Genomic DNA, 24537 nt, shown 5'->3' on the forward strand with positions numbered 1-24537 from the left:
CAGATTTAAAATTGTACACTTCTTTTCAGCCTGGTGTTAAGTTGCTCTTTAAATGATTCAACTCAGCATTTAGTTAACAAAGTATCTCTACTTGAAAGTTAGACTTTTTCCCAATTAAAGACATTTATTATTTCTGTGTATCATTAAAAGATAACCTACATTTAGAATAGACTGTGAATCTCAACCTCATTAGATCTGTCCTGATCAGCACTCAGGTGTAACACAACTCCAGATTCCTGTCGCTTATCCAGGCACTGGCTGTCTTTACCTTAGGTCTGAATGGTATGAAAAAAATATCCTGTTCAGATTATATTGCTATTGCGATGATTTAGAATTTTAGTGGGAATGGTCATTTTGCATTTCACTTTCACTGAAAAAAAAAAGAAAAAAAGATGATGTGATGATATGTTTTTGTTAGGTCTTGTACCAAACAAGCATGTTCCCTTACGTATGGAGAATATGATTCGTAGCACCACAATACTTCATTTTACCTTCATCAAAAAATTTTAGCAGCTGCTATTCGGATATTGCATTGGCCATATTATAATATTTTGATTAATTGTTCAGCCCTACACCTTACAGTACCTTAAGTACTAGTAATACAAGATGATCTTTTATGTTACTGGATTTACAACAACAGCTATTTGCTGTAACACAAAAAAAGTATAATAAAGTATATTTATAAAAGTATTATTCAACCATTTTAATGCGTAAAGAAAGAGCAGAAAAACAGAAATCAGATTTTTTTTTTTATTTGAATACCTGAAATGTGTTCATGTGTTTAATTAATTTTTGTATTGGGGAATTTAGATTAATGACCTCTGTATTTCTAAAATGTTTCTGAGACGTGGTCTTCTCGCTCCCATTTACAGTAATATACATTCGAAAGAAGAATCAACAGTCAGGTATTATCACAACATAAAGACTTGTTATATCCTGTTAGCTTTCAAGTCTAACTCAATCTGGAAATGGAAAATCCTCAGTGACAGCAGCAGCAGCTCTGCAAACATCGACACCCCATTAAAAAGAAAAAAAAATCCTTTTCGCTTTCCTTCTATATACAGTCGATGGTTCCAGTCAAAGATCCTCTATGTTCCAGTGCACCGACCGTAGCGTGTGTACCACTCAAACCTTTCCGGCGGAAGTTGGGCTCACGGCATTGTCACAAAAGAAATGGCGAGCGGTATCGGCAGTGAGTAATATATATTTTTTTAACTCTTTCTCGATGATTCATTGTGATTTACAGCAAAACGAACGCCTAATAAACCCCAAGCAGCGCATTCCCATTAGTTTAACCGGTCGCAGTAGTGTCGTTATTTGATGAAAACGTTATATCGTGTAGCTGTGTGTGTCTCATGAATGGGTCCCCCCGTAATCAACAGTGCTAAGCTAACGCGGCTGTTTAAACATTAGCTTACTGTATGTTATTGTATGTGGAACCATGGCATTTAACTATTTTTATTTATTTTGTCTGCTTTTATAATTGTATTCAAGCACCAGCAGATGTAAATAAAAGGTGCAATACAATAATACATCTTAATACCACCCTCTGAACATGATACACGCTAATATCGTCAATGTAGCTAACGATAGCTAGCCAACTTTGATAAATAATAAAATCTAGAAGTAATTCAACAGCGCTACTGTGTCTGTTTCATATCATTTACCTTTGTCTCACTGACACATCATAGACTATACGGTTTATTTGATAGGGTATAAACAGGACCTGAAACGAACTCATACGTAAAAACAAAACAACAAAACAAAACACACCATCAGCCCGAGAAAACATGAATTTAACGTTAAGTTTAAAATGAACAAATATTAATTAATCAGCTCTGACAGAGGGTACTGTAACTGAATATTTTGACGTTGTTATTTATCTTTGTGTTCTTTGTTTTGTGTTGATATTTGGACGAGTATTTTTGTGTTTATTGATATATGACAGAATAAAACCAAACTGAGCAGCTCAAGATACCTACAAAAAGTGCAGTGATTTCTTAACATATTAGCAAAATACATTAGTCGGCTGGGAGCTGTCAGGAATGCCTGGACTTTTTGTAATCTCTCTGTATATCTTTGTTTTGTCCCCCCACAGAACACAAGATACTGAATGTGGGGCCAACGGAGCCCTGGTCAGTCAGGGAGAAACTGTGCCTGGCCTCCTCAGTCATGAGGAGTGGTGACCAAAACTGGTAAAAAGAAAACCTTCTCAAAATACAACAAATTGAACATAATACAGGCAGATTTCTGCCTGTTGTATTTGAAACATTCATATGATGGGTGGGATGCAGGACTAGAATAAAAAGTAAAAAGGAGATGTGGAATGTGAGAGGATTTCGCTCATAGCTGCACAGACAGTAAATGAAACAAATGCACCATCATACTGTCTCAATTGTAGCTCTGTTTTTGTTATTCTCTCAGTATGAGCAGTACAACCACTAAATGCATGAATCCCATTGTCCAGAAAAGATTAAATTCACCTAAAAATGCAGTACAGATGTGGAAGACAGTGTGTGGAAAGATGCAAACAAATCAGTTTATGAAACAAATTATTTTTGACCTTTTAACACCTGGAGGTTTTTGTCCTTATGTTTCTTCAACAATGAGCATTAATCCACATTACCACACACTTCATTGTAAGAGGCAGACTGAAGGTTTTTCTCTTACAAAATGAGCTGCGGTCAAATATCAGCTCACGTGCATGATTATTATTATTATTATGTCCATCTTTTCGGACATGGTGCAAAAAGTGTATTACTAGTATGTGCTGTTAAGACAGGTCATCTCACTTCTCACAGCTAGAGGTCAGACTTGGACAAGTTATAATATCTGAACAGTGTCAGTGACAGGTAGGATCTCAAATAATGGTGGCACATATCTTTGACAATCAATCAGCACAATCAGCAAGAGAACATTAACCTCAATCTGAGTGTTTAAACAATTAAAAAAATAAATAAACAAATAAATTGGTAAAGAATGCACAAACAGAAATTGGTCATTGTGGCTGTGCCAGTGCTGAAGATCAGTGACATTGAGCAGGATTTCCCCCCCCCAAAATACCCTGGATTTCTTTCACCTGTCTTCATTTATTCCTAATGTGAATGCATGTCTTCAGTCACCACATGCATTAATTTTCAGATTGTCTTCTCAGTATGTGTGTTTATTCTGAGGAACCTCTTTGTCTTCCAGGGTGTCTGTAAGCAGAGCCATCAAGCCTTTCTCAGAGCCTGGTCGTCCGCCTGACTGGTTCTCACAGAAGGTGAGAGAGCTGCAAATCTACACAACTGTCTCTCTCACTGTCTGATTCTATTAGTTAGGTTTAATGCAAGGATAGGATGCCGTCTTTGTTGTAGCAGTTGTTTCAAGAAAACCTGTTTTCTATTTTCTCAGCACTGTGCCTCACAATACTCTGAATTGCTGGAAGCTACAGAAGCACCAAAGTTAGTATGATAACACACACACACACACACACACACACACACACACACACACACACACACACACACACACACACACACACACTTATGTGCAGTATGATGGCATTGTTTTTGTTTTGTTTTTTTTAAACCACCAAGATATTTTAAAAGTTGTCTTCATGTGTCTCGTGTGCCCATCTTTGCTCCAGGCGTAAGCGTGGTGAGAAGGGTGAGGTTGTCGAGACCATTGAAGATGTCATCGTTCGAAGGCTGACCACTGAGAGGATAGAGGAGCTGAAAAAACTACTACGAGACACACAAGAGCAGTACAGGTACATGTACACCTAAAAGAAAGACCTTTGATGACTGTGAGATATGACCTTTAACCTCCCTGTGATTTTTGTCCTGACAGGAAGTTGAAGAAGGAGGTGGATCTGATCCAGACAGGTCATATGGACTCCCAGCTGAAGGAGCTTTGGGCAGAGATCACACTGTAAGACTCTTACCAGTTCTTCTGTTTGATGCCAATTGTTTTGACTCAGTTATTACTATGTACTTGATATGTGAGCTACAGCATATTCAAATACAAACATATCAGCTGTTTTACAAGCTACAGTAGCAGCACGGCTTTAGGCAAGTCTTGTTGGTTTGGTTGGTGTGTTGTCCATCTCTTTTGTCCATAAAAGTGAAATATGGATTGCCACAAAATGTGGTGCAGGCCTTCCTAGTCCCGAGGGGATGAGTGTCAATCATTTTGGTGATGTCATGACGTTTCATGTAGCGTCAACAACATTGTCCAACATTATGGTTCATGAGAAGGTTTCTGAAAACACAAAACATCTCATTCAAAATGTTCAGTCAGCTAGTTGTGTAGTTAAACTATAGTCTCTGCTGTTCAGCGAGCAATGACACCTCAATAGTAGTTATTGGAATAGAGGTTCCCCAGTTGGTTCTGGGATTAGAACTCGCAGCTTTTCAGCCACAATCTTTTCCCTTGCTTCTGCCACCATCTCCTCAAATTGTCAGTCATTTGAGTTGTTTGAGTTGTTTTTCCAACTCCAGAAAGAAGAAGCAGGATGAGGAGGAAGCAGAGCAGAAGAGGAAAGCAACAGAAACGGCGTACCAAGGTAGATTAAGTCTGCACACTGTGAAGGCCTTATTTTGAAAAATGTAATTTTTCTTCTGGAGAACCTGTATCTTGGATCATTTGGGTATTTATTGTGAACTTCACACTTTATCTGTAGGATCTGTGATTCCATTGTGTCACTCCTCACACATTGCCTGGCAAGATATGAGAGAGTTTTGGAGGTGCATCAGTATATAATAAATTAACAACATCTCCATTTGCCAAATACATTTGTTTTTTAAGGTGTGAGCGCTTTATCTGCTGCTTTGCCAAGATCAGTGTTTGCAGTGTTGTATGGTTTCATGACATTGTTAAGAACAAAGAAAAACTGATGTGACATTGCAGACACATTGTTTACACCTTAAATGATAAACAGCATTCTGTCTATAAATATCTGTGAAATAATGCATTAAAAAGAGGGCCATGACCAAACATGGAAACCAACAAAGGAGAAGTAGAAGGACAGGGTTTTTTCACATTTATATACCAGTGAAGACTTCTCAGTCTTAATGCAATAAATCTGCCACTACTAGAACACTTTGCCCCAGCCTCTTTTATTTCTTATTTTTTTTCTTTCCTGTTAAGACAAGGGGTTGTTTATCTGACGTGCTTGGGTTGTAAACACAGTGCTATCGCATGATGCCTTGCTCATGATTTCTTTGTTGCAGTTTTTTTCTCTTAATTCCCTGAACCGAGTTCCCTCAAAAAAAATGGACTCTTTCTCTCTGTCACCCTGTCTGACCCACTCTCTCTCTGTCACAGCTCGTCAGGCGGCGAAAAACACACCTAAGCGTCTGCCCAGTGTAACTGTGCGTTCTCCTCTGGGTGCCAGCCCGCCGACGCTGGATTCTCAGGCCGACTCTTCAGTCCCCACACCGCCCATGGACACAGGAGGTGTTGCCCCCGACGACACCACCACCCACTCAGTTGTAAGAACATACTCATTAAGCAGTGATGAGATACGATGAGAATACTGCCTGTGCTGAGAGAAAAGTGTGGTACATAATCTTTTCTTTATCGAGCAAAGACATTTTCCAAAGTACAGTTTTGCTGTCTTGTAATGTGAAATTAATTCCACAGAACATATTGGTACTCACAGGTACTTCAGTCGACAAAAGTATATTTCAGTCTTCATTGAAATGGACTTGTCTCATATACTGTAATTCACTGTCAAGACCTCTGTTCACATTAGACTCTTGTGTCTGTTTAAGACAGTACCTTCACTTTGAATTCAGCACTGACTTCACTGTGGGCTCCACAGAATTGCCTCTGTACCATCAACATGTTTTTTTTTTGTCTCCTCATGAGTCCATGGCAAAAGCTCATCTCACATTATGGTGTATTTGGCAAACCCAACACCAGCTGGAAGGAGGAAGTGTTTTGACAATATTGTGGTTGCCTGTGCCAACCACTCTTGCTGATTCTTTGCTGCCTCTGCCAGGCCCAGGGGGTCGCAGTGTTTCTACCTGCAACGGACGCTCCAGGTCCCGGGCCCAAAGATGGAGGCCTGGCTGCTCTAGTAGATGACTCACCACAGAAGAGGCTCCTGGCCCAGAAAGCCACACCACCGCCCTCACCTCTTCTGTCAGAACTGCTGAAAAAAAGCAACCTCATGTCAGCTAGCTCCCGCCTGGTAGGTGGCACCTTTGCTTGGGTGATAACGTCCAAAGCTACAAGAATACAGGAATGAAATTGAACAACACTCAGTTATAACTGCCTTAAAGTTGCTGTACTTAATTCCCATATCCTATTAGTACCAATAGATTAGTACTAAACTATAAGAATACCTTGTCAGTACAAAAGGAAATCCTGGAATATCACATTTAACTACCTGGTTAGTCTTGATGAGGATACAGGTGTTTGACATGCTCACAGGTTTTATCCTTAAATGCATTCATTCTTATTTTGGTGCATTTTCATTTTAAGCAGTAAAGATTCACAGGCAACAGGTCTCACAGCAGTTTTCAAAATTGACGAGAATTCATATTATATTGAAATTTTTTTCTCAGGACTGGAATAAACCTGATGGTGTTTTTTTTTTTTAATTTGTTTTATTTTTTAAATTTTTTATTTGTTGATGTCAGGTGGCGGAGGGAGATTCGACTGGAAACCTCACCAATGGACTACAGACAGCCACTGCAGCCACTGCCTTACCACCTGGTCATGAGGTCATCACAGGTAAATATACATATATAAATACACATAACACTTCATGTGTGCACACGTAAAGACACATTTCCTGCTTTTAAGAATGGGTTATTGAATAATGCCTTTGTTACTCGGGATGATTCATGGGAGAATGACACTGCCTTTTATTGATCAATAGGTAGAATATGGTGCATGTGCTTTGTTTGATGTTTGGCTGCTACCCTGGGAGATATATTCAAAATGTCCTGACTCTGCACTATGCAGCCAAATACACATAATACAATTAAAAGCTTGTTTAAAAAAACAAAGAGACAAATACAGCCAGGCATCATGGCGACATAAACTATGATCACAACACCCCAGATCAGCTTCCATTATATTACTTAAAACTTAAATTGCAGTGACGATTGTATTGTGTGCTCGTGTTCTTAATTACTCCTGTGTGTGTGTTTGCAGAGGGTGAAGCAGAAGCAGAAGCTGCAGTGAAGGCAGAGCTCGGTGAGGAGACGGGATTAGTAGAAGAGGACCTTGTAGCAGTGTCTTATATGGGAGACGAACTGGACCTGGAGACAGTAGGAGACATCATCGCCATCATAGAGGAGAAGGTACAGTAGTTGCTGTGTCAGTGTGTCTGCTGTCATCAGTTCCCAGTGCAGAAGGCTCCAGTGGATAAAGCATTATATAACATAAGCAACATTTGTTCAGTCATTAAGATCACATTGTGTAGTTTATACTAGTTGTGTTTCAGCTTGTAATAATCCCTGCCCTCCTGCCCTCTTCTTAGGTCGATGACTCTGTGGAGGCTTTGGATGCAGCAGCGGTAGAAGCAGCACTCTCTCTGTGTGAAGAGGCTGTTTCAGAGGGACACACTCTCCCTGGCCCCTGGGAGACCCAGGAGCTGAAGGCTTCAGATCCTACACCCACGGTCCAAGACTCCAACCCCACACAGGAGTCTCAGGATGTCACCGCGATGTCAGCCCCGACTCCTGCGAGCACAGAGACCCAGAACCAACCAGAGATTAAAAGAGAAGAGCAGATTAAGGGAAACTGTGAGGGGCCTGAGGTGACCGGAAGTGATGTCACTTCTTCTGTCGCCTCTGATGACGGCGCTACAGGAATTGAGGTTACTGAGGAGGGGGCGACAGGGAAGGAGGCCACTGAAGCAACAGTGAAAAGTGAAGGAGAGGAGTGGAGCCAGCCTGAGCCCAACCCGCCATGTCTAGGTGGGTGTTGAGCACACATACACAAATCATACTCGTATGTTTATGTTATTTAATCCTCTTCTCATTCTTCTTCCACAGACTCTGAGGACAGCTCTGTGTCTGGAAAAGAGTCCAAGGTAACACACGTATTCATACTTACACATACAAACATCCTTTGTAAATTGCAGTCATTTTACTTGTTTGTATGTTTGTTCCAGGAGGTAAAGGAGGAGGAGGCGGGCAGTGAGGGTGACCCTGAAGAAGGGATGGAGCTGAAGGAGGAATCTGGGGAGGGGCCCTATCTGTCTGAGGTGGAGCGGGCTGCCAGCGAGAGTGAAGATGGCTACGGCCCACCCTCACAACGCTACACGGCCGATTCACTGGCCAGCAGCCCGGCTTCTTCGTCCCAGCTGTATGTGTCATTCACGGTTGCAGAAGTGATGTGATAATTGTGATAATCACCATTTTTATCTACTGGGTACTGGTTACTTCAGGGCAACGTCCTGAGATAACCCGTGCAACAAAACATTTAAAGTGAACTGCTGTGTTAAAACTAGATAAAGCTTAGCTGGCATTTGTCATGAATATTTATGTCATGACCTCTGAATCAGATTAGGACTCCATTTCTCTGAGCTAAGCAGTCTGTGACTGCTGACATCAAAAATTCTAACAGCATGTGCTTTTGTCTCTCTGCCACTTGGGGTTTCTCTTCTGCTTTCCATTTCCATTCACTGTGGACTTTACAATCCTCTCTTCATTTCCCACTCACTACCTCTCTCTCCCTTCTGTTCAACTCTGTCTTTGTGCATCAGATCTACATGTGGTGAGGACCAGGAGGCAGTGCAGGCGCAGAAGATCTGGAAGAAAGCCATTATGCTGGTGTGGAGAGCTGCAGCCAACCACAGGTGGAGCGTCTTGGCCTTTCCCTGCATCAAAAATCAATCATTTTTTGTCAAAATACTTCAGCAATAGCTCCCAGTCAGTCTCATTTGGAAAATTATTTTTTTTTGCTCTGTAAGTTTTAATGTCGTCACAAAATCATCTTGATTGTATTGAGCTTTTGTTTGTCATTTAACAACAGGGAGTTTCTTGTCTAAGAATAGTAATATATATGAACCATATTAGGTCCATTCATGCTGCATTATGATAATACCATCCTCATCATCAATACCATGAAGCCAACTCTCTTAAACGTACTGAGGTCTCATTTCTATGTAATGTAGTGTATCCCTGTAGAGTGCAAACAGAAAAGGGTTTCAAGAGTTATGTTCACTACAGTCTTGGCCAGTAGCCAATAGCAGCCAAAGGTTTGTGAAACAATGACAGAAATGAGAAAGACAGTTAACAGACAGGTCTAATTCTGGACACAACTCCTTAGTCTGCAATGTTTTTGTTTCTTGGTGCCTTAGTTCTCACTTTATCTTTTCAACAAACACGTGTGCACAGTGAAAGTGATATATCACCTCTTTGGAGAAATAAATATTTAGTTACAGGAAACATAGTCTGCAAAAAAAAGATCTCACTGCAGCTGTTTTAAAGGGAAATGTGTTTTACTGTTGTTGCTGTTGTCATGTGTCTCAGGTATGCCAGTGTCTTCCTGCAGCCTGTGTCAGATGACATTGCCCCGGGTTACCACAGCATCGTACACAGGTCTGACCTCAAACACACACTCACACTCACTTGATTTTTCAGTGAAATTACACTCTCAGGCTGTTACTGTGGTTCAAAGAAATTCATAAGCTTTCTTCCCAGGGTCCTAGAAACTTTGTGTGTTTAATTCTTTTGTAGCACAAGTGAGCTTGACATGGCACCTAACGTGTTAATATTATACGATACTAAAAGTAATGTAATTCTGTTAAATATCAGAAGATACAGTGATCGTTTATAGGAGACACAAACTTTAATACAAACATCTATCTCTGCCCTGGGACTCCTACCACCCGTCCTGTTCCAGACCCATGGACCTGTCGGCCATAAAAAAGAACATTGAGTCCGGCGTGATCCGTACGACAGCGGAGTTCCAGCGAGATATCATGCTGATGTTTCAGAACGCCGTCATGTACAACTCGTCGGACCACGACGTGTACCACATGGCGCTGGAGATGCAGCGTGACGTCCTGGAGCACGTGCAGCAGTTCCTGGCCACGCAGCTCATCATGCAGACGTCAGAGAGTGCCATCTCCGCCAAGAGCCTCCGCGGGAGGGAGGGAAACCGTAAGCCAGGAGAGCCAGCTGAGAAGGTGGGTTGGGTGACTTGTTGGGGGTGAAATTAAGATTCCCCTTAAACATCTCTCAAAGTGTCAAGTGTTATTATGTTAAAGAACTCTATAAAGCTGTTGATGTTCTGAAGCTCAACTGTGACGTGTGTTGAGTGATAAAATGTCAACAGCGTAATTGTACCATGGAGGTGCTATAGCAAAATGACTGAGTCTTTGTTTATAATGTTGCAGGCTCAGTCTCCCTTGTTCGTAGCGCAGAGTTATGAATTGAGTTCACAAGTGTATTGATTTTAGAGTTGACATGAAAAATTACGATTTCCTGCCCAGGTCTGAGATCAACACGCCCAGAGAAATTTGTCAAACCACTCCTGTGGCATAGTCCTCTTCTTCATTCTCCAGCTGTCTATACTGACCTTGGGAGCAAGCACATGTATTGATTTGCATACTAAAGCACTCTGCTCCTACTCTAACATATCCATGATCAACCATAATGTGCAGGGGTGAGGTCCTTAGGCCTCTAATCTAAACAGATTAGGGTGTTTTAAGTGAGCTGGTCATTGACCAAAGACTTGCATGTGACTTGTGAAAGTCTGTTTGACATAGGAACTGTATCACCTGTGGACTTCACAGATATGTACCTGATACTAGGTAATGCAATCTCTTCTTCAGTGGTAATTGAAGAATATGTTTTTCCTCAAGTAACAAGCAAATGTGTAATAATGTGTGCAGATCTAGATTGAATGGATCATTGGAATAACGCCCTCTGTTTTGCACAGAATTTGTCTTCAGAGAAAACCATAAGCATTCTGGGAAACTGACTTTCTGGTGTTTCATGTAGAATTGTAATTACCAAAATCATCCATGTGTGTCTGCTACAGTATAACATCCAGTGTTTCACACTAAATCTAAAGTGAAACACTTGCAACTTGTAGCACTGTGGTCATCTAAAGTGATAGAAGTGCTGTTAGCGTTATATAACTTATACACCATGCTGTTTGAACCACCGCAGAATACATGATGGCAGGTGATGCTAAAGCTCTTTGTGTCTCAGTTCAAAACATGATAACTTAAATGAAATTATTCTATATTCCAGGTTAGACACTGAAAATATGCCTTGTTATATAACAACTGTTGAATTCATGCTACTTTTATATTTGTGAATCTAGGGAAATATATTTGGAACATTATCATATTCACACACAAAATGTTCACATGTACAAAAGACACACACACACACACACACAGTGTTAAACCACAGAGGGGTTTGATCAACACTTCCCTCCGCTTTCCGTACATGCTTCAGTGGTATGATCCTGGTCTTGACTTCCCAGCTGATTCATGTCCTGCATGCTGGCTGCACCTCTCCTCACTAACTTCTGTCTGTCTGCCTGTCACTGACTCACCTGTTTCTGCCCCTGTCTGTCTGACTGTCTATCTGCAAATGTCCGCAGTGAAGTTTCTTATTCGCAGCTGTGTGTGTATTACTTAAACTGCATGAATGTGGGAGACTTGAGTGTGGGTCTAACGTGGTCCCTGCTACTCATGGCATTTTTTTCAGTATGATATGATTTTAAAAAGTCGTCTCCAGACAGAGAATATCTGGGAATGTGCTAAATTGTGTGTTTAATTTTTGCAAATTTTGCAACTGGTTTACTGTATAGGATATACCTGGCGAGTTGTTACACAAATTTATAAAATGTTTTTTAATCTTTGTTTGGCTGTTTCTCCACAGCGAGCTCAGCTGGAGTGGATATGAGACTGCCACATTATTCTATAGGTTAATTTAGATGATATGTAACATGTAGCTTATAGAAGTGCCACAGCTGAATGAATGTAAGTCATGATATTTTTCACACAAGCCATGATGGGACTTGAGGGGGTTGTGAGCTGCGTTAAAGACATGTTAGTGTGTATGGGAGGGCCTTCTTGTGTGTGTCATGAATGTCACTATTTACGCTCTGTGTGTGTGTGTGTGTGTGTGTGTGTGTGTGTGTGTGTGTGTGGCTATCTGTCTTTGTGACGCGGTGTGAATGGGTGTATGTGTTTGTGTACGTGCCGTGCAGCAGTCAAATGGACTCCCGTCCCCCAGCGTGCTCCTGTGTTTTGCGCAGACTTGTATGAAACTTGCTTCTCACGCACATGTGTGTCTTTTCTCTCTTTCTCACTCCAATGTTTGTCCTCCTACAGGACAGTGTCCCAATGGCCTCTCCTGCTTTCCTTCTCTCTCTCTTTGTAAGTATTCAGGTTCTCCCTCAGATTTCACCAGAACCAGGCCACGCTCCGCACACGCTTGTCTCAATGCAAACAAACACACACACACACAGTATACACATCAGTCTGTTCCCCTCATCTCCTTTCTTTGCTTTCTCTCTCTGTCCAGTTGTATATTGGTGGCAGTAAATAAACCTGTTGTAAAAAAAAAAGTAGAAAGGATTTAAATATTTATATTATTGGTGTTAATCAATAATATAACTGGAAAAACTAAACGTTTGCCATTCAGGTAATTTAAAAGCCTGACAAGTATATAAGCCATTAATGAAATATTATTATGGGTTTATAGCCTGAATATTAACAAAAGTCCAGCTTTAAAATATTGTATTTTTCAGCTACACTACATCCTGCTCAACATGTGTCTTGGGCACAATTTAAATAAAAGAAAAAAATTGACAGGGTCCATATCAAAATGTTAATGTTTTTAAAAAAAAAATACAATTGGCTGATGTGGGATTTTTTTGAACTCCCAAATATTGATATCAAATCCAGCATCAGTTAAAGAAAAACTATTAAATTATAAACACTTGAAACTGTAAATATTCTAGACTTTTCTAAAGAAATCAAGTGTACACAATATTATTTATTGATAGTTAAATTTGTGAGTGTGGTTTGATCAGATTTTATTCACATTTGTCTGATAACATTATCAAACAGCCTCGCAACAGTTGTTGTTTTGATTCAAATATTCCTTAAGACTGATTGGTGCACAGTACATGACATCACCTTTTTGTAAGTGAGTCCCGCCCACTTAAACCAGTAAGACGAGCAGAGAAAAACGCAAATACAGAAATCTCTCGTGTGAAATAACTGAAAATGTTTTAACTTTGTGAGACACCTTCAATAGAATTTAATGGCTTTTAGAAAAGGTCAGATTTTTAGTTTTTTAGTTTTCTTTCGCTCAGACACAGAACAGTTTCCTTCACGTGTCAGACTTTGGACTTTTTCTCTCCTGTTTATGGAAAGTAGATATCTAGTCCATCAGGTTTTACAACCGGTGTGACTAAAGCTACTAAACTTTAGTATCACATACTTAGTAGTACTGAGGAAAATGAACACACACTGTCGGTACTCAGCCGTATTCAGCTGTACAGATGTGTTAAGGATCAGAATTAAAGGTCACCTTTCCCTCTCCCTCTTGCTCTTACAGTTTCTCACATGCTCTCACACATCACTGTCTGTGTCACCCTCATAAAATTTAAGTTCTGTTTGGACACAATATTCGCACCACACACACACACACACACACACACACACACACACACACACACACACACACACACACAAACATAAACACACGTAAACACACAGGCTCCAGTAACCTTTCATCACCCAAGCTTCCGTCGACCTTCGGTTAATGACCCCATGCCGGTTTCCTGTGTTTTTCTGTTTACGTGCGATTGTCCGTGTCTCTGCATGTTCTAATTTCTTTTCTCCTTCTTTTCGTTTTAAATCTTACTTTTTCTTTCTCACCATTATTTATTTTTTTATGTTCTTCATTTGGGGAGGAAGCCTTCCGAAGTGGACTGTGCTGTGTTTTTGTGCGGAGCTCAATCACGTGAGGAGGTCCGCCACAGGGCCTCCCTTCACGCTGTCCAGCTGACCACTGACCTTTCCACTCTTATGTTAATTCTTTCTCCTGCTCTCATTTATTTTCTTTTTCCCCGTTTCTCCTCATCTTTCTCTGCTGCAGGACGGAGGCACCAGAGGTCGCCGTAGTGCCATGGAGGCCGACCTCAAGATGAAGAAATAGACTGTCATCTCAGAGAACGAGACACTTAAAGAGACAAACAGCCACTTTTGGTACCGGAGAAGGTGGAGCTGAATACTTACCAGTCACTTTGGTTGTTTTCTGAAGGGGACTGCAGTGTGTGTGTGTGTGTGTGTGTGTGTGTGTGTGTGTGTGTGTGTGTGTGTGCTCAGTCATCCGTGCTTTGGCGTAGATGAGGGTGTGTGTCTGAGAGAGCTGCATAGAGCTTCCTCTTCCCCAGTTCTTATGATTGGTTAATGTTCAGCACTATGGGATCTCACTCCAGGACAAACAAGCCAGTGCACCACTTTCCCTAAGTATCATTTCAGGAGAAGGGCTAAGGTGGCTGCTCATCATTTCCTCCAGCTGAGATGGAAAAGCAAAGGACGTTGTGGAAAAAGAACATTATCACCAGCAAAAAGTTTGTTTGGGATCAGATGATAAAGGGCGGATGAGTTCTACTCGCCAGATTTTTTATCATGTTGAATCATGGATGCATTAATACTAGTTGGGTGATTGATCAGTTTCTTTGAGTGTATTGCACCAAACTGTGCTCAACACTTATAGCCGAAAAGACACGAGACAGCAACAACAACCAGAATTTCCATACGATAAATCATAATGTACAGTTTCCACAAATTCAAAATGAATACTACTTGTTCTAGTGGCACCAGATGGAGCCAGGATCATCAGTCAGTCTGATCACTACTGAAATGTTGCAGAGAGATCCACTAATCACGTCTTTACAACTGGAATTTCTTACTTTTTCACCAGTGGAACAAGGATGTCTTTCTAAACGAAGGACATCAGGTGATGTCACTGAACTGGTTGCTTATGTCTGCTTCATTTAGTAACAGATTATAATGCTGCAATCTGTTGGATTTAAATGAACATACCAGTGTTTCGCATGTTTCAGCGCATTAACTGCAAATTGCATGTACTTTACATTTCTGCCCACGTTTTTCCAAAGCACAAGTTTAAAGTTTGACTACCTGCCTTCAAGCAGCCCTCAGCTTCCATAACATCCAGGTTACAAATAAATTTACAATTTTACAACTTGCTGTCTTTTATTACAGCGACAGTGTCGATTTGAACACTTTGGCGGTGCATTCAGGTACACTCAGCCATCTGAGTTTTCAAAGCAGTTCCTGAAAATGTATAGAAACCAAAAGCTGCCAGTGAAGGCAGGAAATCGATCTAAAAAGTAAAGACATGCTTTGTGAAATGTTTGGTAGTCGTGTAAAATACAGCTGTCGAGTTAGTTGAAAGGTTAAAACAGCATGGAGATTGTTGTTGCTGAAATAGTATTGATGCATCCCTAGTTGTCACTTAGGAAGTAGCCAGTGTGTGCTATGTAAATAGCATAAGAAACATGTTTGTGTAATGTGTGTTAGATGGGAGTACAAATGTAAGTTTTGTACCCGCGTGATGGATCATGTAGAGTTCTGTGTTTGGGTAGCCGATACATGTATCATGTGTTCTGTTGTACATTTGTTAAATAAAAAGATTATTTGATCTAAACGTAAATCAGGTCAGAGTTATTTAACCCGAACAGCCCAGTGTTTACTTGAGGGATTTCTTTTGCAACTTCTAGTCTTAGCTTTCTTGGTAATCTGTCACCAGCCACATTCACTGTTCTGAATGGGCTCATTGAAAACATCTAGCACACTCAATATTGTGTAATCATTTTTCCTCTATTGTGAACAAATCGAAACACAAGCTACGCAAGCAAGTCATGAAGCACCAGCAGGCCCCATGATGTGGTCAGCAACAAAATGTATAATAGGTGTGCTGGGGGAGCAACATGTCACTTAGGTAGCCAGTAAAGTAACAGTACACTGATGCAAGCACAGGACTAAGTAGTAGTGGTGTAACAACATTTATTTCAAAGTCTCATAAATAACAAAAGTAACAAACAGTAGCAAAAGTACAGCACACTTCAGGAGTGAGACCCGCCCATTCCTGGGAGGATGTGTTCATGTTTACAGTGTACACTAACAGTCAACTGTTCTGTGCAAAATACTGCAGTCATATTGGCTACAGTGTAGGAAAACAAGCAGTGTTACCTCCTGCTCTAAGACATTCATACATAAAACAAAGAACAATCCACTTTCTTATTCAACACAGAGAAAATCCAGCATTTTCCGCATCTTGCCAGGCTAGACTTTGTGCGTCTAGCCTTAAAATAACATTCAAACACTAACGAAGAGGTAAACAGTGGAACGGGGGTTCACAATCTCAACTTCACCCCTAATGGAAATCATGGATGACAGGACTGGCGGAGGAGTAGAGCTTCCTCTTCACCAGCCGGTACTCTGGTCTCAGCTTCAACACTTTGTTGGTACCAAAGATGTGCTTGAGCGGCGGCCAGCCGCCATCCTTGTCTGCCTTTAAGATCACAGACAGTTCAAATGTGGGCGTGACACTCGGGTCTGGGAAGACGCTCCCCACAGACTTCAGGCCATCTTTGCACTCCACATACACCTTGATAGAGGCGCCACGGAGCCCACAGGGCTCATCAGCTGAGAAGTGCACCACGTCCTGGCCGACCTTGGTGGTCATCTGGTGTGGCAGCAGCAGCACCTGGCAGTGGAGGGTGGACGCCTTGGCCTCTGTCAGACAGCGCTCTATCTGCTGGGTCACATCCTGCTGAAGGAGCCGCTCTTCATGCTCCAAACCAGCATCCAGGTTGTACACTGTGGAAAGAGACCAAGAGTGCTGTTAGAATAAGTGGCATTAACCCACAGTATATTAAACAGTAAGTTCATCTCTATAAAAGTTTAACATCTATGCTGACAGCCACTGGCAGTCAAAGCCATGACAGTGTATTCATAGTTTCTCTAATGACGAGAGCTTACAATTTACCCTAAACACTACATCACTGAGATGTAGTGCAAGACTTTGACCCTCACTCTGCCGTTTCACTTTTGCCACTATGTCTATCATGTGGTCATGCATCATGTCTCATTGCTGCTCTGAAACCCCAGATTCATCAGAGTATTGTCTTTGTATCAGCAGCTGAGAGGAGGAGCCCAGCTTACTCTGTCATCAGCTGATCCAACACCTCAGTCACTTACATCAGACACATCCCCATCACTGAGATTAGGTAATTAATTAGTTCTTGCGCCAAATATTAAAGGTCTAGTTCCAATATAAAGATTATGGTTATTTTAATCATGATAGCGCATTAATATTCAACTGTAATTAGGTGAGTGTTCTGCGGTTTTTATTAGTTACTGTCAACTAGAACCGACTGAAAAGCTGTTTTAAAAAATAAGTTTTTGTAGTTTCAATTACATTTAACTTTTAAAACAACTTACATGGCGAGTTGCTGTCTGTCTCATCGCAGCTCTCGACGCTACCCCGCCGGGCTGAGCTCGTCTTTCGGCCCGGGGATGTAAGCTGGGAGAGGTACTTTCCTATCATCTCTACGACGCTTTCTTCCTCCGACAAGACGGGCACTCCGTGTCCAAAGAGCAGAGCCGTGGTATAGACCATCCTGATTCCTGTTTGTAAAGCTCCGGTGTCTCCTCCAAACGTCCGGTTTGTATTTTCTCCATGTATTAAGTTAACTGAGACGAGCGACTGTGAGCGGCGAGTGCGCAGCTTTTATACCGGAGGAGTCGCCGGTTGCATCAGCTGAGCTCTCACGTGTGGGCGGGGCCGAGAAAGTTCCTGAACTCACGCAACATGTCCGGGCATTGCACAGGAGAAGAGCTGATCCCTGTCACGTACAGCTAACAGTCAGCCAGTCACTGTAAAGTAATATAAGACTACTTTAATAGTCTCATTATCCACAGAGTTGGACTGAATTTAGCTAAACTTACAAAACAAATTGATAATAATTGATAATGACAATAGGTGCAATTTAGGAGGACATTTATTTACTTGTACTTTATTTACATTTCGTATTCCACATATATTTTACAGGGAAATATGCTACTTTTTGGTACAGTACATTTTTCTGACAGTTGTAGTTACAAGTTACTTGCGTATTAGTTTTCATCCAAGACATACACTCTGTTGCCAGTTTATTAGGTTCACTTAGCTAAAACTAATGCAGTGTAATACTGTATAGAGCTGAAACAATAAGTCAGTTCATCACTTACAAAATTAATTAGCAGCTGTGATAATTTAATAATTGTATGAGCCATTTTTCAAGTTAATTTTTTTTTTAAGTTTTCTTGTTCCCACTCCTCTAATGAGAGAAGTTTAGCCTTTTCTCATTTTTATATCGTTAAGAACTGAATATTTTTTATATTTTCGACTGTTGATTGGACAAAACAAGATATTTGAAAATGGGAGCTCTGGGAGAACGTGACTGGCTTTACATGTACTTTTCTGACATTTAACAGCCTTAACAACTAATAAATAATTGGCAGATTAATCAATAATGACAAATCATTGCTTGCAGTCCAAGTCTCATAGAGCAGTCCTGCAATAAATCCTTCCTTCACAAAGGTTTTAATGTTCAGTTTTTATTGAAGCTTCAGAGATGTGTTGATTTAACTTTATGATCATTTTATGATAGTCAACCCAATTTATATCAGTGAGGGGAGAATAAATAACATATAAGGCAATACAGTTCAGCAGCACCACAGACTACAGCCTCCAAACAGGCGAATCAACACCTCCAAAACAATTTTAATAAAAACTGAACATTATAACCTTCATGAAGGAGGATTTATTGCATGCATTAGACTACATTAGATTTAGCTTGTTGTACCTAATAAACTGCCAATTAACTGTATAAATTGCTAATAAAATATCAAGCAGCGTTATAGGTTACACTACCAAACAGTATGATAACACTGTATTTTAGGTCCTTCATTTCCTCATGATTTCCAACATGAAATCATCACTGAAAGAGTTATGTAGCCTCTTGGTTTTTAATTGGCACACACAGTTAATTAAATTCAGGGAACCGCTAACAAGACAGTGACAGCTGAAAATGTAAAATGCAAAATTTGTCAGCAGCAAGCGTTTCACACATATGGAAAATAAAGTTTCTAGTGGTTTTGTAGTTTTTTGGAGGAAACTTCCTATAAAATTATTAAGAAACTACAGACACATAAAAAAATGTTACTGGGCAAGCGAAATGTAGATCCATCTCAATCACCAATGTTAAACTGATGCTTACATATCAAGTAATAAGATAATTGTATAACACTTACAGGGTACAGTTTTGTCCATAAGTACTTTTACTTTTCATTCTAAATTTGGTATAGTACTATTATTTTTGATGCATTTTTAATGCAGGGCCTTTACTTGTAAAATAATTATTACATTGATGTCCTTAAGTAAAGAACCTAAATAATTTATAATAAATTATATAATTTAAAACTACTAATAAAATGAAATATGCTGCAATGGAAATCTACCAGCCAGTGATCAATATACATTGTATGTGTCACACATAATGGTGTTAAGATATTATCACATGCACTGGGCGTTTTCAATGTCATAAGAGAAACTGACAACCACAACAGCCTTTCAGAGCAGAGATGTTCTTTTACTACAGATTACAGGCTGCTGCTATGGCTGATAAACTAATATTAAGAACGTAGGCCAATGAGAACACATGGACATTTAAAAGGGGAACTCCACATCAAAGTTTGTTTCCAGGTGTTGGGTGGTACTCCTACATACTACATTGTATAAGGCCTTTTGTGGCTGCAGAGGGAGCTGTGTGAAGTCTGATAAATGACCTCAAATGATGTCACTTGAATCAGCGTTGGTCGAGGCTGAAGACTACAAGTTTGAAACTCATCTCAAAGAAGTGAGGACACCACCTGAATCTCCAACCCAACTGTTGGCGGTCGAGTTGCACTGTGGGTAATGTAGGCATTAGGTTTTAACAAACAAGCTCCACTTTTCTGTGTAAGGCTAGCAGCTTCTCTGCTTCAGGCGATCTGCCTACATTAGCCACCACTAGCATAAAACACCTGGATCTCCAACCCAACTGTTGGCTGTCGAGTTGCGTTGTGGGTAATGTAGGCGCACAAAAACATTACAAAAAATAAACAGAAATAATAAATTGCAACATATAGTTACTAACAGATGTACAGTAAGTACTAAATTCCCTCCAAGGTGTTTTTAAATTTGTTTATGTTTGGAGCTCCTCAGACTGGGTGTTGTCCATTCTTGGAGCAATCTCTTTAAATCTTACGTCCAGACACAGGGACAGTCAGAGTCATCCCACCTGTTTTCTTTTATTTGACAAAGCACTAATCGCCCCAGGACAGAGAAGTCTTCAAACCCCCTTGACACTGACTCAGTAGGAACACTGAAGCCATAGGCATTCCTCCACAGAGGACAGTTTAGCTCATAGTCGGACAAAAATGTTGAGTAACTTAGAAAAATTGCACATATTTTGATCAGTTGCTATTCTCTTGACATTTCTTTTCTTGGATAGAAATAGTTTTGTTATAAAATTTACAGTAGTCATAGTGAAACATGGTCTCTCTGACGATTAGAGTCAAAATATATAATGCGCACATTAGACCTTACCAAAGATTTTATTGAGAAACTAGTTCCCTAAAATATCCTCCTCTTAATCTCATCAGGTAATCTTTATGTCACTTCCCAATAAATTTAATTTTCATATCTGCTTCTAGTGTATCGACTCGAAATTTCAGTAAAGTGTGTGTGTGTGTTTGTGTGTGTATGTGTGTGTGTGTGTGTGTGTGTGTGTGTGTGTGTATGAGCACATCAGGTCTAGACAGGTGGCATGAGCCCTGCCTTACTCACAGGTTGAGTCACATGTTCTGACACACGCTGCTCAGACACACACTCACACCTGGTGGAGCATCGGAAGCGTATCCACTAAACACAGGACTGTGTTTTGCTTCTCCATCAGGTGCATAAGGTTTATGCACGGTAACTCCCACCACCATGAAAAATATTCCTTCAAAATGAATCCACAATGTGTTTACAAAGGGAGACTTATAAGAAATACTGTAGTGCTTCATCATATTACTGAGGAAATAGGAAATATAAACAATCACTGGTTTTCAGCTGCCTTTCCCTGACTCTTTTTTTTCAAACATATTTTTATTAATTTTTTTTTTTTGCAAAGCAGAAAAGAAGGCAATGCCCAGACACAATAAAACAACACACAATACAGAAATACAAAAAAAACAAAAGGAGGCAACACACGCATGATTAAAATCAAGTAGAGCAGCGGTTCTTGCATCTGGAAAGCCAGATGCACTTTTCAGTTCAATATCTTACTAAGCTCCAGCTGCACATCCTTGTTCCAGGACAGTTCTATCATCCCCACTTTGTCCTCTGAGCCGCTCTTCATCAGTTTTAAAGCAGTTAACGTTTAGGGGCACCGTGGTCTTGGCCCTGTCACCTCCCTGAACCCCTGTTCCCAAATCTGCCATTTATTTAACTTTTTCTGATTTTCATTTCATTGTAAACTGCTATCATTGTGTGCTATAAGTAAAGTGTATTATATGCATTAGGCCACAGGTAAAGGTTTGTGAAAAGTTTGTCTGAGAGGCATATATGGAACAAACTTCGCAAACTATTTGTGCTGTAGAGGAAACTGTGGAAACTGTTATCAGAATAGTCATTAATATTCCCTTCAGTTGGTCTGGTATCAGGGTTCATCGTAAAATTTCAGTTGAACAATGTCTTGTTCTTCTCAGGACCACAAGACACACACACACACACACACACACACACACACACACAGCTACTACTGCTTTCCTTAAAATTTTCCCTGCTGGCATGACGTGAGAGTAGGAAGGTAGTGCTTCTGCAGGTTAACCTCACTTGCCTGACTCACCTTCTTGGGTAATCTCCCTTCTGTGGCATCTCAGCTGACGGCCAATCACATTCACACCAGAGGCTGTCGTCAGAAAGACTTGCCACCAAGGAGGAAGTGTTTTTCGGTGGAACTGCAGGGGAACTACAGCTTGTGGTGATAATGTGCACTCACTGCCTTACCAATATTGACCTGTGTGTGTGTGTGTGTGTGTGTGTGTGTGTGTGTGTATGTGTGTGTGTGTATGTGTGTGTGTGTCTGTATGTGCCTTTTTATGTGTTTTTAAAACACACAGCACAATTCATGTTTTATTAATTTATTAATTATTTACCATTTCAAATTTGTCTTCTCAGTTTTTGCCAGTTCCAAATGAATTTCTTCTCTAATGCATAGAAAAATTGCATTTTCAAACTCACCTTGAACAAATATTACAAACTGTGAGTGATGATGGTCACAGGTTTAATGTCTCATGGAGTCATGGACTCTAGGTACGCCCTTAACAAGTGTGTCATTCAATAATCCCATGAACTGAAACAGAGTTATCACTACTTCAGATGAGCTCAGGTCACTGATATTCAGTCTCCTTAAATCTGCTTCAGTAAACAGTCAGTGTCCTGCTCTGTGTAAACTCAGTCACAATGGTGCCAGTGTTATCCATCCATCACCATCAGTGTCAGCTGATGTCAGCTGGCTGGGATGTGGTGTTTTCAGTTGAGAACAGGTCAGACCTGTCTCCTGTGGCCACTACTAAAACTCACATATCTGTGTGAGTGTTGTTTTTTAAAATCCTTATGTAACAAAGAGGGAACATGGTCAAAACACACACTAATTCGTATCAGCATCCAAATGAGCACAAGTTATTGATATATACACTTCTATTGCCTGCTACAGCTAAAGCGTCATGCTGTGTTAAGAATACACCACTGTCCACAGTTTAGTTTAGGGCTAAAACTAGTTATTGTTTTTGCTCTAGATCATCAATTATAAATATTTCTTTAATTAATCAAATACTGTTTACTATAAAAAATGTCTAAAATAATTCTACATTGCCATCACATGACTGTTTTCTGTTCAACAGCAGGAAAAACCCAGAGGATTTCAGGTTACAGTAAAATGAAATGGAGAAAAGAAAGTATATTTTTATGTTTGAGGTTTGTGCACCTGACCAAAGCTGACAAGCTTCACAGTAGCGGTCTCTGATAAAGAAAGTATATTTTGTGTACTTCATTTGTTCAGACTGTGTTATCAGAGGTCTTAAACTGGTGACCAAGACTCTTGTATTGTATGTGTGTAATGTGTGTGAATTATCAGAGCTCCTGTAGTGCAAGTGAACTTTAGACCTACAAAACCTTCAAACCTTCAAACAGTGGTTTCCAAACTTTTTGACTTGTGATACCCTTTGGAAATATGGTTATAGCTGGATGAGAAGAATGGTGCCGCTCTTATCTGTCTGTGTGATATGAAAGAGCCAGCAATTAGCTTAGCATTGCATCAAGACCGAAAGCGATGGGAAACAGCTTGATTCTGTCAAACAGAAACGTAAAAACATGTTGAACTATTCCTTTGAAAGTCTACTTGTGACTCTTCATCAGAGGGAATGGCCTCAGTCTGGAGGTTATGAGCAGTTCAGCCAAAGAAGACTAGTTTTCCATCTCTGACTTAAATTTTGAAGGATTTTTAGAGGATCAAGAGATACAAAAAATATACAGAATGACACCAGGAAAAGTCAAAATATATTTTGTGTAACAGAATTTCTTTCATCATATCCGTTGGGGTTGGGAATCACTATCTGAAAGAGCCTCATGCTAACTTATCAAGCCTACTTCATGCAAAGTGCCGCTGAGGTTCCAACAATGCTCTATTGTTTTATTCCCTTTTTTTTGTAATCTACGCGCTACAATATGCACTATTCAAAAGCTGTGTGGTAAATGCAGTGTGCTCTAGATCAGATCCCTCTGTCCTTCCCACCTCTGCTCCGTCGAGACGACAGACAGGCTGTTAATGTATCTGATGCAACCTCACCGAGCTGTTTCAGCTGCAGTGCTGCAGGTCATGAAGTGTGTGTGTGTGTGTGTGTGTGTGTACATGTGAGATGCAGATAAACAGGCGTGGTGTCAGGTGTCTTGTGACTGCTTCTTTTGTTTATGCAGTCATAAAACACACTCTTGTACATTGTATTCCTCCAACCCCCACTCTGCCAAACATGTCTTTTTCTGAGCTCTACTGCCTTCGGGACTTTCCCCATTTTTCTCTTTCTCCTGGTCTACCTGTAGCTCTGTTTCACCCATAATAAATGTCCATTTTGACTTCAAAATGATAGTCATTTTACTTCACTAATAAAACTATTATAAATCATCATCATTCATGCATTTAATCATGTTTACAGAATTTGTTGAGGGCAAAATCGTTGCATTTTAAATATCCCACTGTGAGTTCTTCAAAACATTAACTGGGTTCAATTTTAAAATGAGGCAAAGACTATTCAGTGAGCCGTCTGGTAGTGTCCACAGAAGTACAGGATGTGACGCAACCTTTGTTCAGACTCTTAAATTAACTATATATTAACTGAATGGGCCATTGTGTGCAGAAGATCATGTCCTGTTCTCTGAAGGAGGAAGGACGATGACA

The 24537-nt window shown here is 40.3% G+C and overlaps 2 protein-coding genes across 2 annotated transcripts; one reads left to right on the forward strand and one right to left on the reverse strand.

The window, feature by feature from the left end:
• The first annotated feature begins 1145 nt into the window (after nucleotides 1–1145).
• On the forward strand, nucleotides 1146–15634 carry LOC111226727 (bromodomain-containing protein 8-like). The gene is made up of 18 exons (XM_022752019.1): nucleotides 1146–1192; nucleotides 2099–2195; nucleotides 3193–3262; nucleotides 3394–3443; nucleotides 3629–3751; nucleotides 3832–3912; nucleotides 4482–4546; nucleotides 5308–5474; nucleotides 5987–6178; nucleotides 6630–6723; nucleotides 7150–7298; nucleotides 7478–7916; nucleotides 7995–8032; nucleotides 8114–8307; nucleotides 8708–8800; nucleotides 9477–9545; nucleotides 9850–10135; nucleotides 14079–15634. The coding sequence occupies exons 1-18, from the start codon at nucleotides 1174–1176 to the stop codon at nucleotides 14136–14138; spliced, it is 2286 nt and encodes a 761-aa protein (XP_022607740.1). The 5' UTR covers nucleotides 1146–1173; the 3' UTR covers nucleotides 14139–15634.
• A 373-nt stretch (nucleotides 15635–16007) lies between these two features.
• On the reverse strand, nucleotides 16008–17753 carry LOC111226666 (DNA damage-inducible transcript 4-like protein). The gene is made up of 2 exons (XM_022751936.1): nucleotides 17456–17753; nucleotides 16008–16831 (listed from the first exon to the last, which is right to left on the reverse strand). Exons 1-2 carry the CDS (start codon nucleotides 17631–17633, stop codon nucleotides 16386–16388), a joined length of 624 nt encoding a protein of 207 aa, XP_022607657.1. The 5' UTR covers nucleotides 17634–17753; the 3' UTR covers nucleotides 16008–16385.
• Nucleotides 17754–24537: the final 6784 nt, after the last annotated feature.

This window comes from Seriola dumerili, unplaced genomic scaffold (assembly GCF_002260705.1).
Source record: "Seriola dumerili isolate Sdu_G_001 unplaced genomic scaffold, Sdu_1.0 BDQW01000161.1, whole genome shotgun sequence".
Lineage (NCBI taxonomy): Eukaryota > Metazoa > Chordata > Actinopteri > Carangiformes > Carangidae > Seriola > Seriola dumerili.